The 18,936-nt window shown below is 43.8% G+C and overlaps 1 protein-coding gene across 1 annotated transcript in view; it reads right to left on the bottom strand.

Annotated features, from left to right (window-relative positions):
* Nucleotides 1–18,430, bottom strand: part of CDC20 (cell division cycle 20) — a 41,713-nt gene extending 23,283 nt beyond the window's left edge. The window contains exons 1-2 of the mRNA XM_086952188.1: nucleotides 18,312–18,430; nucleotides 8,113–8,356 (exon numbers count right to left, since the gene is read on the bottom strand). Of these exons, the coding sequence (XP_086808314.1) occupies nucleotides 8,113–8,338 (226 nt within the window). The 5' untranslated portion in view covers nucleotides 8,339–8,356; nucleotides 18,312–18,430. The remainder of the gene's footprint in view (nucleotides 1–8,112; nucleotides 8,357–18,311) is intronic.
* Nucleotides 18,431–18,936: the final 506 nt, after the last annotated feature.

Genomic DNA, 18,936 nt, shown 5'->3' with positions numbered 1-18,936 from the left:
ATGTCACAGGGCCTCAATTGTTAAGCATGGGGGGAGGGGGTTAATGTCTCAGATGTGGACAAGTAGGCACATACATGCACATCATAAGGGAATGTGAACACTGCCAACAGTTCTGGCAAGGGATACATAGAACGTTCAGGGAAGTCCTAAATAAAGACCTTCTTGGAGGCTAAACTGGTTCTACTTAACATATGGGAACCCACAGATCTCAACATCGCGGAGAAAACCTGGGTGACACTGGGCCTCACGGCCACAAAACTAGATATTGCACAAAAATGGGCCACGGATGTCGCACCTACATTGTTAACATGGAAAAAGAACCCAGACTGATGCATGTTTAGAGAGAAACCAGTATATATTGCACGGGGATGGCCAAAGAAGTGGTCCTCAATCTGGGGCAAATGGAATGCATATAGGAGGGGTGGGGGGATATTTGTTTGGCTCAGTTGATACAGACAGAAGATCAGACACTATCCCCTGGAGGCCGAACCAAAGCTGTCTTGTTCTTATAGGCCCACTTTCAATATTTTTTTATCCCTTGTGTGATGACAGCTTTCTAATTCGCTAATGCAATGCCAATGTTTTGTTATTCTTTCAATAAAAAGTTTTAAAAAAAATACAAATAAAAAAAAGACACTGAATGCGAAAGGCATTAAGTTCAGCAGCTTGGTCAAGGTTGAGAAAATGACAAGTCAAGCAAGCTTTATTCGACAATGGTCATAAAAGCGTACAGTACTATATATATATATATATATATATATATATAATGAATAAATATTCTTAAAATTGCATAGTCAAAATTCATAAAACCATTACTAGTATACGCTCATGGGTACTATTACATTTAGGCAGGGACATTTTATCAACCATGGCATAAAAATTAATCTGTTAACAGTCTACTTCTAATAATCCATGCCCACCCCAGGAATTTTGCCACAGCTACATACAGTCATATTTGTACAGGTACAAATTATTCTGACTGCAGCCAATCCACTGCTGGTGCCCAATAGCCTACACATTGGGCATAGCCAATACGGCGGGGGGTCTCATACACAGGGTATTCAAACAATAGGTGGCCAATGGATTCCGAATGGGATGGGCAGGCTGGACAAATGGCTTTGGCCCCCCTAGACCATCTATTAGTAAATGCCCTTACAGGTAAACTCCCAATTCGCAGTTTGAAGTACACCTCGGATGTGCGCTAGCCACTTGATTTTATGAGAAGTGTTGTTTCTAATTATGCCCAGCAATCCCCTGGTGTAGGTTTCCAATTCGGGCCTAGTCCAGATCCGCCTCCAGTATAAAACTGGGCGAGGTATGCAATAAGAGCTATTGGGGACAATCCCAAATCAAGAAAAAGGGGATTCAGGGGAGTGCTCTGGGGTAATTTTATTAAATTCCTTAAAAATGAATTTTCTAAAACCGACATCCCCTGAGGTTCTCAGATCACCAAATTTCCACTCCATAAAGGGTGGAACAAACCGTTAGTACGGGGGCTATCTGCTTGGTAAGGGACCTGGAGTGTTCCAGACTGAGCTGCCGGTGTTTCAGAGTAGTCAGCTCGATTAGCTGGTTCCAGCATAGATCGTGGTGGATACAGAACCCCAAATAACTAAAAGCCTGGACCCTCTCCAGGGGACGCTTATTCATGGTAACAGTACCCTTAAAAGATTTTGAAGCATTAAAATACATAAACTTTGATTTAAGTACATTAACTTCTAAACCACGAGCGGAGCACAAAAAGCAGCAAAGCCTTCTGCAACCAGCTTGGGGTTTTCGCTACTATAAGACAATCGTCGGCAAACATTAAAATGGGGACTTTGGCTCCTGCAAGGCTAGATGCGTCAACATTGGAGTCAATTAATATTCTGGCCACATCATTAATATATAAAGAAAATAAAGTTGGCGCCAGAACACAGCCCGGTCGCACTCAGATTTCAACTGGAAACTGGGTAGTGACATTACCAGGGCTTCCCCACCTAATCTGAGCACAAGTCTGCTCATGAAGTTTTTTAACTAACGAGAGGGGCCCAGGCAGAACCATATCTTTGAGGACATTCCCCAGGCTAGAGCGAGGGACCAGATCAAACGCCGCTCTTAAAATCGATAAACGCAGCATATAAGCTGCCACGTCCTATTACCAGAGTCTTCCAGTACAGCATAGTAAAATGCAATACCTGGTTGACTGTGCAAATGGGACAAGATGTTGTAGTCCCGTTCCCACACCAGTACTCAATGGATCAGCCTGCCAAAAATGTTTGGGGAGGTGTCGATCAGGCTGATCGGACGATAGTTTCCGGGCTGGGATTGGTCTCCTTTTTTTTTAAAATACAGGTATGATTTCAGCCCTATTCCATGAATGGGGTATAGGGGCTCCACTAGCAACCATGTTTGATAGAGGAGTATGTAGGGGCCCCAAGAATCTCCATCCTGCAAAAATAAATCTGTGGGTATGCCATCAATAACTGGCGCTCTACCAGGGACCACTAGGTCTTAAACACAATTCACATCTTTCAGTGTAAATGCATCTTCCTCGAAAGGTGTGAATGGTACCTCTATGGATAGGTTTGTGACATCACCCTTCGCGTATTGTGGCTTGAAATAGGATACCCATTTTTCCTGGGGAACCCAATTCTGCGGCTTGTCTGGATTGCCATCCACACCCCACTTGTAGACATTCCAGAACCTACGTGAATCTTTATGGGATGGTGCCTCCTTTAGATCATTCCACCTATGCTCGTCCCAATCGCTTTTGAGACGGTATTTTATACGTCACCCTAGTCAGCCGAATGTTCTGGCTTGACCAGTTTTGAATTGCTCTGCGAGAACAGTTTGGCTTACAAGGCCTGACAAACAAACTTTTCAAATTACCAAAAAAGGCCTCATGGATCCTTGTTCCCTCTATTGATGAGTGCAATATATCCTCTTTAAGTAATACCTCTAACTCACGTGTTGCTTGGGCAAGCTTGCTAGATATAAAAATCAACCTTCTTTTGGTTTATCAAAACTTTGGACCAGCGGATGTGTCGCAGGTAGTTGATAATGCAGTATCAATGGAAGGAGTGCCACCCACCTCCTCTCCTAGGTGGTCTGGAGATTTCCAGTAGGTGAGAGTCATACACAGGGGGTTGGATCGCTCTCTACCCTTTCAGTAATTAACATATCCTGGAGATGTCTCTATAGACCCAGGCTCACCAAGATGTAATCTATTCTACTCTCACTGGGACCATTCTTAAATGTATTTGCCCCAGACTTGTCGCCAACAGTCTGGCCATTGGTCGATCTTACACCTTTGTTAAGACAAATTTAATTAATTTGAATCGCTAATTCTGAACATCTTTTGATTGGTTTGAGATCATGTTTGGACACACCCCACTACCTGTCTTCTTCGTCCGATATGTTCCAATTATCATTTACAAGAGGTTCGAAAGTTACATTAAAATCTCCCCCTACAATTGAGTTTGAATGGACAGTGACATTCAAGCAAATCTTCCAGGAGTGACAAGACTTCAGATTTCTTCCCCACCGGGCTTCAAGCATACATTTTAAATGTGGATGGGCTTTTGATTTAGAATCTCAAGTCTTAAAACCTACAAATCCCTATGATTAGTAGGTATGGCTTTGATTATCAAAGCTAGGTGCTGTCTGACCCATATCGACAGACCACCAGATGGGCGGCCTCTCCCTCCCTTCTCTGCTGGAACACTAATTCAAATACCCAGGAAAGTGGAGTGGATGTAATAACCAGGTTTCCTGGAATAAACATATTTCGTACTGACTGATAAATGATGCCCACTCCGGTGATTCTATTTTGGATTTCAAACCAGCTCTGCAACAATGTCTGGGGTAATAGACATAACGTATAGACCAACAGAGGTCACTTATTAAGAGAGTTGTCCAGGACACCAATTAGACCCTGCCCAGTGTTTGCGCCATTAGTGAGGGAGAAGAGCCGGCACTCCCTTTGTACAATAGATATGCACCACTCCACTGGGGTAGGCACCTCAGTGAAGTAGATGGACTCTGGTCAAGATAATGCCTTGATTGTGGTCTCGCCAAACCCTAAATCACAGGTGGAGGAGCAGGCAAGAGAGGTGACCTCGCATACACATCCATTTGCCTCCAGTAAAATAGGGAAGCTCAGAATGGAGGCACTACAAGGTACCGATAGATCAATTAATTACAGGCCCTTGCCCTGATGCAGACACATTAGGGAGTACTGTTGAATTAGTATCCTGGAATGTAGCAGGTCTGTCAGTTAAATTTCAGATTCAGGAGTGGCTGGAATACATTAATAAATTCAAAAGAATCTGTGTCCAGGAAACCTGGGAGGGAGACCCCTCTAATTTTCAATTAGTCGGGTACAAATAGTTTGGGATTCCGGCAAGCAAGTCCGTGGCCGGTAGAGTGAGGGGAGGCCTCCTATATTTGTAGATGTGTGCCTGGAAGGGGGCTGGGTTGATCTAAAATGGAGCTCAGAACACCCGATAGGCCTCGGGTTTAAAAACAGGGGTCTTAATATAACCCTGGTGAAATTTTTTTAACTCTGGAGGTTCCGGAGTGAGAGAGCTCGATGAAAGACTAAGTCCCCTGATGGAGCAGAAGCAGGGTACAATGGCACCCATGCTTTTAGTTGTGGGGACTTCAACTGCCATTTGTGCCCAAACTTGCTACCAATTAAAAAAGACTGGACCTCCTGTAGTTCAGAGGAGGGACCACACATCGAGCACACACTGGAGGGTAGGGAGTTGTGCAGGTTGATGAGTAACCATATGCTTCAACACACAAAGGACCTACTGGTCGTTGACTAACAAGATGGTCACCCCCACTTTCAAAGGAAGGCATAGTAGCTCCTTCGTTGATTTTATCCTAGTGTCTCAATTGTTAAAGTGGGTACGGGGATTTCCAATAGAATTGAGTGGTTTTAGCGATCATTACCCCCTAGTATTGTCTCTATTAGCACCAGGGTCATTATGAGTAGGGCTGGGCCAAATTGAAAAGATCACTGATGAGGGCAGACGTTTGAAATGGTCGAGAATGAATGAGGATAGCTCAAAAGAGGGCGGACCGCTTTTAGAAAAATGCTTATACTGATCAGTGGAAGGGTCATATTTAGTGGATTTATTTGAAGAAATGGGCCGCCTAATAGACTGCCTTTTAAGAACGACGGGACAGGCTAAGCCCAAAAAGGACCCTTGGTGGTTCGATAGCGCATGTTCTCTTGCACAGAGAAAGTTAAGAGCTGCACTAAGACTTAAACCAAGGGACAAACAAAGGGTGACGCAATGCAGGCTAAACTATTAGCAGACACTAAATAGACGGAAGAGGGCCCTCCAAATTCAAACTTGGGAGGACCAGAGAGGAGCTGCCGAAAGGAAAGACAACCACCTTTTGGAAGATAATCTATAATCCCTGCTTCCAAGGTGTAAATAGTCCACAGATAGGATCTAACGTTCTCCCGGAACAGTGGGTGGAGCACTTCAGAGGGCTTCATAACCGGAGGAACAGCGAGCCACCGTATAATGGGGAGGAGACTGGGAGATGGATTGTAACCTAGAGGAGATCATTGCAGGTATCCTGGGTCTTACCAGAAATAAGGCGCCAGGACCGGATGGGATCCCGCCGGACCTCTTCCTAAGCAAGGTGATCTGTGGGCACAAGTTCTAACAAGAATACTAAATGCGGCTATATCCACAGGGCTTCCTCGCTCTTTGTCATCTGCCACAATAGTGCCCATTTTCAAAAAGGGGACTAGAGATAACCCCCAGTGTTACCGACCAAACTCCCTAATAGAGGTTACTGCCAAAGTCCTGGGACGTGTGCTCTTAAAATCGCCTGATGAACTGGGCCGAGGACCAACATATTACTACCGACGTCCAGTATTCGTTTTAGGGCCAAAAGATAAACAGAACAATGCCTAAACTTATATCTACTGGTGGCTAAATACACCATTGCCAGTAACGAAGCGGTTTATTTAGCCTTTATGGATCTTACCGCAGCATTTGACTGTCAAAAGGGAGAAGCTTTGGGACCAAATAAACAATTTAGGGGCAGAGGAGGACCTTCTAAAAATCTTAACAGCACTACATTGGAACAGTTCGGCTAACGTAAGGTATAACTTAGAGGGGGGATGCACTGAGCCTTTTATTTGCACTAGTGGTGTGCGACGGGTGTATTTTGGCTCCATTCCTGTTTTCCCTGTACATAAATGGCCTTGAACAAGCCTTATTAAGCCTAAATGTGGACTCACCTGGAGTAAGAAGGCCAATCCCTGTCCTGCTCTATGCGGACGACGCAGTACTGTTGGCACGCACTCCACGTCTACAGATACTGATAGACTGTTTTGTGGATTTTAGGAAAATTTTTATCTGTCTGCCAACCTGACCAAGTCGTATGTAATGGAAACCGGGATAAAATCAAGGAAATGTTTTAATTATAGAATAGGCGAACACAATAGAGAAGGTGCAGTCCTTCTCGTACCTGGGCATTTCATTTGATGGGCATCTTAATTTTAAAGCACTACTCGAGGACCGTTGTAACAGGTTAGCGTCTAGCACAGGGGCAATTATAATCTTTGGGCACAGACTTGGACGCAGGTCCCTAGAGCAAATAATGGTTTTATACAATTCTATCTGCTATTCTAAAGTGACGTACAGTGCAGAACTCTGGGGGTTTGCCAATTCGAATAAACTACAGGTAGAGAACATATATTGTTCACAAAGAACTGGGTGGGGCTTTTATTGAGGATAGGATCCAGGTCAGACCCCTGCTAGCATGGCTAAAGATCTGGTATAACCCAGAGGCAATATTGACCAGGCAAATAATTACGGATTGCCTTGGTAGGGACAGGGGACTGGACATCCCATGGCTGAAGTCTCTTATGGTTGTTTTTGAAAAGATTGGCGGTAAAGATCTCTTCTCAAACCCGACCGGAAGTGCAGGTCGGGACAAAGATAGTGTTAAGAAGAGGTTTATCACTCACAAAACTGCTTCCAGAGAAGAGAAGGATTGAGGTAAACAGTCAGAGCTTACGGCCTAGAGGTCGATTGAAGGAATGGAGCCGTACCTAGCCCTTTTACACAACGCCCAGATTTTTAATTACACGTTTTAGGCTCAACCTTTTACATTTATTAGCGGATCCGGCAGGTTTTACCGATTTTGTTGAGCCAAAGGCTCCCTGCGGCTGCGATAAACGATCTCCGCAGGATGCCCTTCATTTTGTATTATTATGCCAGTTTTATTCACTGCCCAGGCGCCTTTATTTAATTAGTCCGCTGAAGAAAATTAAATTTAGGCATGCTAAGGTTGCCTTCCTGTACTTACAAATGGCCCAAGACCCCCTGACCCTGCTCTCTATAACGAGTTTAAAGCTAGCACTTAAACTATGAGAGACAAGAGGACCTGCTGAAATTAGTGGAGGTCAGATGGGGGACTAATTGTAATGAATACTTTTGTATTTTCATTTGTACTTTTCTGGTGTTTTGTATAATACCTAATAAAGAAATTTGAAATGAAAAAGTCCTCTGTAAGTAAATAAAATGTATTGCAAGCAACAGCACATGAGATGTAGAAGGCAAGACCTAAAAAAAAAAAGAGGAACCTTCTTAATACAGAAGGACCGGCTCGCCACATTTGCAAGTGCAGCCCACACAGTTCAGAAGAACAATGCATAGTAGGCTAGACTCAAACTAGAAATGAAATGAGTGACACAGCTGGGTTCATTTGGAGCATGATATTCTTCACATTTAGCAGTACTTTTACAATAACAGTTACCTCCACACCCCCAACACATTTTAGAAGACTCACATGTTGATTCTCCCAGGGTAGCAGCAAGTAGCTTTAACCCCATGGCTGCTAGGCGTTTTCCCGTCCTGCGCTGGGTTTTATTGTTTTATATTGTTTTATGACGAGCTGGCCTTGTCATCCGCGCACGGCAGGTAAGCGCCATGACGAGGCCAGCTCGTCATTAGCCTCGAAGGGGTTAAGAGGCTGTGTCCACGATCACATGCAAAATACTGCACAACTCTAATAGTTTAAGTACCTTGGAGCTTTTGCATTATACTATAGTACATTAACAAAAGCACGGCACATATGAGGCCTTAAGTGTCTTACCTGGAGTCTTGGAAGGAGTTTTACTGGAGCTCTGCGACCGGTTGACTGTTTTCATGGGTGAAATTGTGCTTGTGTTCATTGAGGTGGAGGCAAGGCTGGTAGAACAACTGCTACTGCTGCCCTCCTTGGCCTTGCGCTGCCATCGGGCAACAGCAGTGCCGGTGACTATGGGGGTGTCCAGCTTCAAGATACTATTGAGGTCATTTTCAAACACAAACTGCGCCATGATTCAAGTGTGTGGAGACTGAAAGAAAAGGAAAATAGTTAAGTCCAAGTGCTGATAAGGCCTAAACACAAATAAGATTGATGAGGGAAAGACAGTGACTGGGCCTAGAAGCAATTTAAAGTATTGCAAGTCCTAAACCTCCTAACAATACAGAGGAAGGTTAAATATATTTTTTTAACAAAAAAATTAAAATGAAACAAACCATAGTCTAACCAGCCAAAATGTGCTTTTATGTAATCCATAACCCAGATTACGTTTTCTTGGAGCCAATCTACAGATGCTACTACAACAATTGCAACAGATCCCTTACACCCATTTTGCCAGTTTTAGTACAGCCATCACCACAATATATCAGGTCAGCTTCTTTTAAAGATTTACATCTCTGGTACAGATGAAAGTTGTGTGCAACAGAAGATCTTCACTACCACTCACCAGGACTCTTCAGTGCATGCCATGCATGACACCTCAAACAACTGTGCTTCACAATCTATTGTGTGAATTTATACCCAACAATTCTCCAAGTGCCAAAACTAGATGCTGATCTGTAACCACTCACAGGCCCTCCCTCTGCAAGATACGGATTAGATATTAAATTGCACCAACCCACCATCTATCCTCCTAGATGGCCTCTTAAAAATGAGTTACTTTTTGGCTGGGGTTAATGCCCTGGTCAAGCAATAACCACATTCCTAGTCAAGGTAAGGCAACCCCTAAATTATCCTGTGCTCACGGTCTGGTAGCTTGGCACAGAGCATTCAGGCTTAACTACGAGACAACGTGTAAAGTATTTGTGCAACACTTCAACCAGGGAATCAGTGAAAACCCCTCACAAAATGTTCCAATCCTGGTTAGAAAAATAGAACTTAATTAGATAAAACAAGACCAAAAGGACAATTATTCCAATACGTTGAAGGTATTTTTTAAAGAATAAAAGAAATAAATAAAAACTGTAAAATATAGTTAAGAAACATAAGCACCCACTGGGAATATCAGGTCACGCCAGACTGGGACAGTCAAGTTTTCAGGGTGACTGATGGCGCATGGGGCTGGCTACAGGGACCCAGTTAGGCCCTCTAACCCAAAGTACCTTAACTCCTGGTTGTGTGGATCTGTGTCAGTTGCATAGCAGAGGCGATGCCGTCTGATGCAATGAGGTCACAGTGCAAGGTCTAGATGCATAGATGAAACTGTTGATAGCACTTGAAATGCAAAGGCCTGTGTCAAGGATGCAGCACAGCAGAGACTGTGTTTCTTTTGTGTGAGCACTGAAGCTGCAATGTGGAGGTTCGGTGTCACCAGCAAGGCTACCATCAACGAGGATGTGACTAGCTTGTGCCGGGAAAAGGAGGAGTACAGTGGCAGTTACAAACGGTCTGTCTTCAAATGCAGGGGCAAGGAAAGTCTTTTGTGATGGGTCCAATCCATGCAACAATGAATCCATGCAACAATGGTGATTTTCAGTTCTGCTCGGCCGAGTAGAAGAGTTTGTTCTACTGAGGGATGTGTTTCTCAGCTGAGGATTCATTGGTTATGCTAGAGAAACACTTAGGCCCACTTGCAAGGGTGCAGGACTGGGGTGGCAACACTTGGCAGGGTAGACTCAGATGGCAGTCTAGGTGCAGAACCACGTTGGTTGAAGTCTTACCTCCTTGAGACTTCAAAAATCTGGAGGACGGCCAGCCAGCTAGCCGTTTGAGTCAGTTCAAGTGATGCATTCTAGTCCCCTCACCCAGGCAAGAGGGCAGCAGGTCAACATAGCAAGGTCAGCAAACCGTAGAGTGGCAGTCCTTTGCACAGCACTCCTTCCTGGTAGTACTCTTCACAGTACTAGAAGTGTACTGAGGTGGTGGTGTCGGGTAGTACTTACCCAGTCATGCGTTTAAAGAGGGGGAGACTTTAAAGACATGCCTTTGATGTGCACAGAGGTCCTACCTTATTGTCCTGGCTCTATACTCACTATGGGGAGCAAGGGGTGGTTTAATGAAGTCCTTATTGTGGAGATCGGACACAGCCTATTCAGGCGCATGTGAGGCTGGGTCCAGCGCCGCCGCCCCCCCCCCCCCCCCCCCCCCCCCCCCCCCATTGTGCCATGATGGTCCATCAAGTCACATCTAAGCTCACATTGTGTGTGGCTGTCTAGGGTGAATATACAAAGCCCAACTGTCACCCACCTCAGACATATGATCAGAGACAGGTAGCAGATACTAAATGGCTCAATTGAGAAAATGCCAACTTTCTTAAAGTGGCCTTTTCAGAATTGCAATTTAAAATTCTATTTCACCATCAGGTTGGATTTTAAATTGGGATTCCAGAGACACCAAACGTGAATAAATTATATATTCCTACTCAAAAATATAAGGTAATACCAATGTTATCCTAACAGATCTAGGCCATGCTATAGTGAAAAACTACAGGATAGGTCACAACCAGGACATGTGAAACTAATAAGTACACATCCTATCTTTTAAGTACAGTGCGTCCTACTCTGTGTTGCCCAGGGCCTAACTTATGGGTAGCTTCTGTGTATCAAAAGGGAAGTTTGGGCCTGGCAAAAAGGTTTAGTTTGCTAGGTCAACTTAGCAATTTTAAAACTGCACTCAATCTGCAGGTCTAAGACATTCTTGAAGTGCATGTTAAGTGGGTGACAATCAGTGCTGCAGGCCCACTAGAAACATTTAATTTACAGGCCCTGGGTACAGGCAGTACCACTTTCAAAGGGACTTAAGTAAATTAAATACGCAAACTAGGGAAGAACAAATATTACCATGTTCAGGGGCGGGAGCACAAGTACTTTATCACTGGTAAAGCGTGCAGAATCCTAATACAAGCACAAACAAGGTCAGGAAAATGGAGAGGAAGGGCAAAATGTTTAGGGGAGACGCTGAAAAGGGCCATGCTTCTACAACAGAACCACAGTCTTACTTAAAACTACAGAAGAAACTATAAACTGCTATGAGGCACCCAGCAGCTTGATATCCAGGGAAAACAGGGTAAAAGATGCCTCTGACCTAATTTGCAAACCTATTCCACAATTAGTGCAAATCGCTAAATACAGAGACCACCGATGACAAAATGAGATGCCAACCATGAAACAATAAGATCAGCAGCATAACTCTAGAAAATGCACTAAGAAAGACCCATGGCTATGAAGGGTCTGGGCATTGTCAAAATGGAACTACAGGCCCAGAAAAATTATGAAAATGTTACTAAACCTGCACTTGAATAATCTACTTGATCTAATAATGTACTCCACACGTAAACTGGTCTCACATTGTGTGATCCAAGGCAAATATTTAATTTTACAGTCTTTCTTCCTTATCATATTTGAGAGCATGTACCACTATGCGAGTCCAGCATTCCTGCTGTTTTGATTAAATAGATGTAAACCCACTTCTGGCCTGTGCTTATACACAGAGAATGTGACCAGATGAAAACAAGATTCAAAGGCATCATTATAGCCCCTTCATTTTGAGTGAACAGAACACCTGCTCTTTGTCAACTTAACAGAACGGCGAGCAGGCCCTAAATATAGCTCGCCCTGATAAAATCAGACTAGTCTTAGCAAGTGGGCACGTAGATTTCTAAGGCCTGCACTAGGCTTCACTAGTTAGACACATGTGCTCACTTTAGTGCCCTCAATTCTTTCCTAGCAGGTTACAGGCAGGAGTCTGCTACAGAAGACTCAATTCGCCTAGGCTTCGACAAAGGAAATTCCCTGTGCTGACCTACACCAACACTAGGCTAGACACACTCTGCAGTATCATCAACCAGCCCTCAACTACACGCTACCTTCACTAAAGCCCTGATCAGAGTAGAAGATTGTTCAGTGCACCAGCCCTAGACCATGCCATCCTTAAGAAACATGGCTCATCTCCATAAAGATTCAAGTAATTAACAAGTGTCTTTGTAACATAAAAACCAATTTCCATGTCAGACAGATTAACTCTTCCCTATTTATGACAATCTCAAAGTCAGAGAGGAATTGGCTGGGGTCTTTGCCCTGCATCTTTACACAATACCAAAAGTGCTACACACAATAGCAAAAGTGTTACGCAAATCACATGACACTGACAGGAGCATACAGGATTCGTTAGAGCAACTGCCCGGGTAAACGAAGGCATGGCATGTGCCATGGCAGCCATGCTCAGTTCACCATGGAGTGAGCAGTTCAGCACCAGAGAGTATTCCTCCTTGAATCTCAAACTCTGAACACCTCGGAAGATACTGCACCCATGAGCTACTAGATCTCCACCAACCTTCCTTGAAACTTGTCAGGCCTACAGATAGATAAAGCCTACCTTGTCTAGATGCTCTTCCCTTCACTGCTTTGAACTTGTAAACGCCTAATATCTGCTTTACTAGTTGCCTTTTCATACGAGTCTATAAACACAAGAGTATCCTTTAAAAAAACGATACCAGTCCGTTCTGCTTCCAGTTAACCTTTCAATAACGCTCATTTTCTGAAAATGCAGCAATGAACTGCACACAGTTACCCTCCTAATCTACTCAAAAATCAAATGCAGCACCCGCAATATAGAGCATCTTTCCCTAGCTCACAATGGAACCTCACACTACGTTTACATGTCTTGAATAAGTATGCTACCCTATTCTCATTAGCCAACCACACCTTTCACTGTAGAAACCCAGCCGGAGTGACTGTACATCTTCCTAGCACACCCCGAATGGCAAAAGGCCCAGTCTAGACCATTCCTCAAAGGAACAGGACATTGCTTTTTCCCTATTCAACCCATGCATGCTCATCTTAGCAAGTGTACTGCTCCAATTCGTCAAATTGAGTGGTTTACCCTAAAGCCACACTTTATTTGCTACACCTACAACAGCCCAGCAACGCTGCTTCCAAATTGTCAGACATTCCCTTCCATTAGTGCACCCCAAGTGACTCCCATTCAATGTGTGTCCACACTGGAGGATTTGGACCCCACCCCCACTGTAGAATACAGTTTGTCTAGTCCCTACATTTTGGAATTGGTGTCCTGATTGCGGGCAGTGGAATGATGTAATAGAATGTTGGTGTGTGGTGGAAGAGTAAGCTGGGGACAGCTGGAGGGAGGATGGAGCCCCGAGGGACCTACTTCATGTTGCTGTAATCTAAGGTCCTAATGTGAAATAAAGAAATTACTTCAATGGTTCTATAACCCCGACGACATTGTTGCCTTCAGCTCACCCAGATACAACAAATTAACACAGAAGACCACTGAATGATGCACCACAAGACTTAGGAGTAAGTTGTAAGTGTACACCTCATTTAATCTGCATCTTTTACCCAAGACCATATCCAAATCAACTGTTTACCCTACGCCATTTAAAACTACACCAGGACCCTTGGAACATAACTACAAAACCGTCCCCAACTATCACCAAACCCTGAAAGAAAATAACTCTACCTGAGCTCAGACAGTTGACAGTGGCAACTTTGGATAGTGATGTTAAGCTCTCATTGCAACATACTATGATGGAATTTTGCAAATAAGTTCTCTTGATCTGTGACACATTCCCACAGGAGTCGTTTCATATTGTCAGTACTATAAATTGTACAACTTACAAAACATTCCTCCCTTGGACATCATTCAAGTCTGTTGGAGGGTGAAGAGGAGCCCAAAGGCCAGACACTAATATGAGGAGACAAGAAGGATACTCAACTTTCTTGTTTGCAGGAAGCTTAGCATGTGTGGAGAAACTGCACATAAGTAAACACATCAGGCACATGCCAAGAGAACACTTATGTGCAGGGTAAGTGCAGATATGGGTTACCTAGGACATTTTTGGAGTTGGGTTTTAGTCTAAACCCACCACACTCAACTAAAGGAGGTCAAGTTTAAAGATAACTCAGTCAGATATTGACCAGACCAAGCATTAGTATTTAAAGTATTTGCATAACTCATTACAAACTCCTAGAGTAAGCCTAGATTTCTACCAGAATATACAAGTCAGCTATCAAAAAAAAGCAGAGAAAAAAGGTACTATTCAGACAGAATTCAAAAAGCTAAATATGCAAATAAAGAATTCAATAAAACACTCATTGTATTTCGTAAACCAAATTGCCTAGAAGGAACTCATCCCATTACTCAAGATTTCACAGACCAACTAGCAAATTACACAGACAAAGCAGACACATTGGACTCATACTTAAAAACAGAGACAAAGCACCAGCATTAACCCTTATACAAAACAATCCAAGAATACTCTAACCCATCCTCTCCATTCCTTCGGACACAGTTCACACAATTTATGGACATGGTCAAAGCAAGCATGCCTGCTGGCAGCGCTTCTGACCCATGTCCACCGCAAACTTTCAAGACAATTCGTCTAACAACCTCTGCTGCCACTCCAGTAAGCAGAATAGTCAACAATCCCTTAACTACCAGAATATTTCCAGAAGATCTCAAAAAGTCACACAATACGCCCTTTTACTGAAGAAAAACTTTGACTCGCTGAACCCTGACAACTACCAACCCATTACAAATGGACCTTTCCTGCGTAAACTGATAATGAGCCGCATTCGCCCAGATGCTAATTCATGGAAGAGAATGCCATACTTCACACTTCCAGCCGGATTCTGACCAGGAAGTGGCACAGAATTTGCCCTCATTGCCATCTGGGATGACCCGAAGAACACAGTTGACCGAAACAGTTTTGCTGCGCTACTCCTCTTGGACCTCTCGGCTGCCTTTGACACGGTTGACCATGACACTCTGATACAAAGAATCTACGAAGCTGGCATAGAGGGCAACACTAGACTTTCAGACCCTACCTTCAAAAACAGAACCAATGTCATCAAAACCCCCCTTTCTCGTCCAAACAGTACTCCACAAAAGCAGGGGTCCCTCAAGGCTATCATCTCACCCATGCTTTTCAACATGTACATGAAGTCTTTACCAATATGGATTAATCAATTTCACCTCACGTGCTATAACTATGCAGATGACACGCAAATAATCATTAAACTGGAATGTCCCAAAGAAATTGGAAACTCTCCAATGTTCAGTTGTCTCAGAAGTGTGGCTCAATGGTTAGAGCGGCAGACCCTGATGCAGCGGTCGGGCCCGGGTTAAATTCCAGCCTCGGTGGGTCTTGGGCTCAATTTCCTCAGACCTGATAATTCTCGCCTCGGTGCCTATTCTAATCATGGGTGCAACTCTGGGCAATAGCTTGCTTAACCTAACTGGGATGCCTGGCTTCACCTTGGTGGTGCCCAGGAGAGGACATTTCACAGGGAAAAGCGAGGAAGGCTTCCACAGCGGTATGCGTTACAGCACCAGGACACCCCAGGTGGGGTATTATGCGCTTTACAAGTACAAATTACATTGCAGCTGTGGATCAATGGATGACTTTGAGCCATCTCAAAATGAATGCTTCCAAAACAGAAATGCTTACATGCTCTGATTGGAAACATTATGACCAGCTTGCCGCCTGGCCTGATTAACTGGGATCACTGCCTAAAGTATCCAAGGAAGTAAGAAACATCCGCATGACCATGGACTCCACGCTATTGATGAATGCCAAAGTGGAAAAACTAGGAAGATCAAGCTATGTTACTATAAACTCTGTGGAATTCCCAAATGTGGAAAGATTAGTCGCAGAGTCCAAGCTACCATCTCCCTGGTTCTGTCCAAACTCAATTAAGCCAATTGGCTCTACCATGGAGCACCTTTAACAACTATGAAAAGACTACAACTGACTCAGCTGCCAGACTACTCTTGCATGTCAAACCGCAAGACCACATCTCCCCCGCCTTGAAAGCCCTGCATTGGTCACTGGTTGCCAGAAAACCCACGTTCAAGCAGCTTTGTATCACCCACAAAATGATACATGTAATTCTGTATATCAGCATTTATTTGTATTATAGATACGTAGCTATATGTGTATTGCTTTATATAAAGATGTAAAATTAGGTTTTTCTTCAAATTAATACATTTTTAAGTACACCACTTGAAAACCAGAATTTATCTAAGGGATCTTTAATCTACATATACTTACCTAATTTATGCATCTAAATATCTTACATAAACTTGGATCTATATATTTATTGCTTTTTTTGCTAAAAATAGGGTACAATGCAATACACTATTTCTGACCCAATACCTCAATATATTCTCTACCCCAACTCTGACTCATCTCAAACCGCTACTACTCCTTCCAATGCACTACCCTATTTCTCACACTATACCTCAATCACTATCTTTAATCGGCATATACTTACTTTATGCAGCTACATACTTTCCATGTACGTAAGGATTTATATATTTATTACTTTCTTCTAATTCAGCATATCAGATGCACCATATTCTCACCCTATACCTCTTCCTACTATCTTCTAAATCAACTCTGACTCATCTAAAATCTTTCTACTACTCTTTACAATGCACTACCCTATCTCACCCTATAACTCTATCAATATATCCTCTACATCCACTCATTCATCCCAAACCCCATACTGCTACGATACCTAAAATAACACTTTCTAGACTGTCCCCTACTCCACCCCTCCTTGCATCATCTGACACAATTTCTATTATGCCAATCCCCGATATAAGGCTTACTAAACACTTCCCTCCACATCCCTTTTTACTCATCCCAAGCCTCCTTCTACTGGGAAGATCTCCAAAACCAACAAAAAAAATCTCTTCACTATCCTTTCAATGAAAATAAGAGACTAATTCGTCCATTTCTCAAATTACACTATAATAATTCACCACCAATACTCCATGGGTCCCAGAGTAGCGTGCTATTGGACAAAAACGCACTTCAACACCCCATCGGGGATAACAAGCGCTATATAAATGCAAACTTTTCTCCTCTTCTATCCGTCCCCTATCCTTCTCAATCCATTTGACTAACCAACCTATCCACCACTCAAATTACTTTCATATTTCACTATACCAATTCAACACTAATCCTTTATGGTTTTCAGAGTAACGTGCTACTTGCCAAAAAAGCACGTTGATGCCTCATCAGAGGTAGTAAGCGCTATATAAATGCAATTATAATACAAAACCTATTGCAAGGTTTGAGGGACGTTTATAAAATGAATACATTTGATGACTAAATGGTCCAGCGGGTACGTTTTAGCAGTACATTTTAGCTGTCAAGTATCCACTTGACAGCTAATCTGAGTTTTACCACTTCCTCTAAACAAACTGAAAAATATGTTAATCTAAACTGGGCAGGAGCCAAAAGTGACATGTATGGTAAGATTATTACCTCAGGCTCGCCAACTCAGTGGAGGTCTATTGGACAGGTTGGAAATATAGAAATAATCAAGAGATGCTGGTTTGTAATCCCAGTTTCTCATTTGGCCAAATGGCATGCTCGCGGCAATCACTTTTTGAACTCATTCATGCTCGGTTTTGCCGCGATTGGGAGTATTTGGAATAATTGTAAAAGCTGGTAGCACACGTATAATTAAAAAAAAAATGTACTAGATGACAATCGGGGACGGGACCAGTACCCCGGCTCATGATATATCTAATAAATGCAGTTAAACATATACCCTCGGCAGCAGGTCGCAGTATGCTGCATTCTCTGGGCTACTTACCTGCTCGATCCTGGGACAGGGGGCTGAAAGAGTTAAAGTGGAGAGGCTGGGAGACATTAAAGGGGATAGGAACCAAACGCTTCCAACGAGCGGCCTGCGGGGCCTTTGTGCGGGCCGAGGGTCAGGAGACCGCACCGCAGGACCAATCCGCAGAATGAGGGACGGTTGAACCCCTGGCAGAATGGCATGGGCCCCTCAGCCAGTGAGGCCAGGCCGACACCCCAGCGGAGCCCAGAGCCTGCACGGAGGGGCTCGGCCACACGACCAACGCTCCCACAGAAGACAATGGAAGGGGTCAGAGGCTGGCTGGAGGTCAGCAGCCCAACGCGGGCTCCTTGCATTGGCCCCCTCCCTGTTGATGCCCCCGGGGGGGGGGGGGGGGCACTGTCCACCCCCCGCGCGCGCCCTGCTCCTCACCTCCCGGTTCCACTCAGACCAACCCTCACTCGCGGTCGGTTTTCAAACGGGACTCCTCGCGCATGCGCAAACTTTAAAAGCCAGCCTCCGACCGCTCCCATTGGTGCACTTGAAAAGAAACCGAGGCGCACCCGTTGCCATGGTGAGAGGGGGACGCCGGCGGGGAGCGTGACATGGAAGAAGGACTATGGTACGCTGACTTCCGCACGTGCACGTCCGGGGTGATGGAGAGAAAAGAAACACTCACAGGTACAACAACTTTATTTATTTTATTAAATGCGATTTTCTATAGCGCAAACTTTACCCAAAGGTGTCAGAGCGCTTTACAAAACGACAGATATATTACATAATGACTTCTGAGTACATGAGTAGTATATTCAAAGCTTTATTTCGATATGATGATATCTTAAAAGCACATGACAGTTAAAATACAATTCATGTTATTAAAAAACACTCAATAAATAGTTAAAAAGACAGTTTAAAAACGTATTAAACAATTTACAGCTTTGAGATTAAAAGAAATAAGGGACCAAGGATTGCCTGGAAGGGGGTTCGTCACATAGCTTTGCATCTGATCACCCACGCCCAACCAAGGAATTTGGCTACCCCACACGCCAGTACTGTG

This window comes from Lissotriton vulgaris, chromosome 1_1, assembly GCF_964263255.1.
Source record: "Lissotriton vulgaris chromosome 1_1, aLisVul1.2, whole genome shotgun sequence".
Classification (NCBI taxonomy): Eukaryota; Metazoa; Chordata; class Amphibia; order Caudata; family Salamandridae; genus Lissotriton; species Lissotriton vulgaris.
Note: the sequence above shows the minus strand (reverse complement) of the source record. Positions and strands in the feature narration are given on the sequence as shown.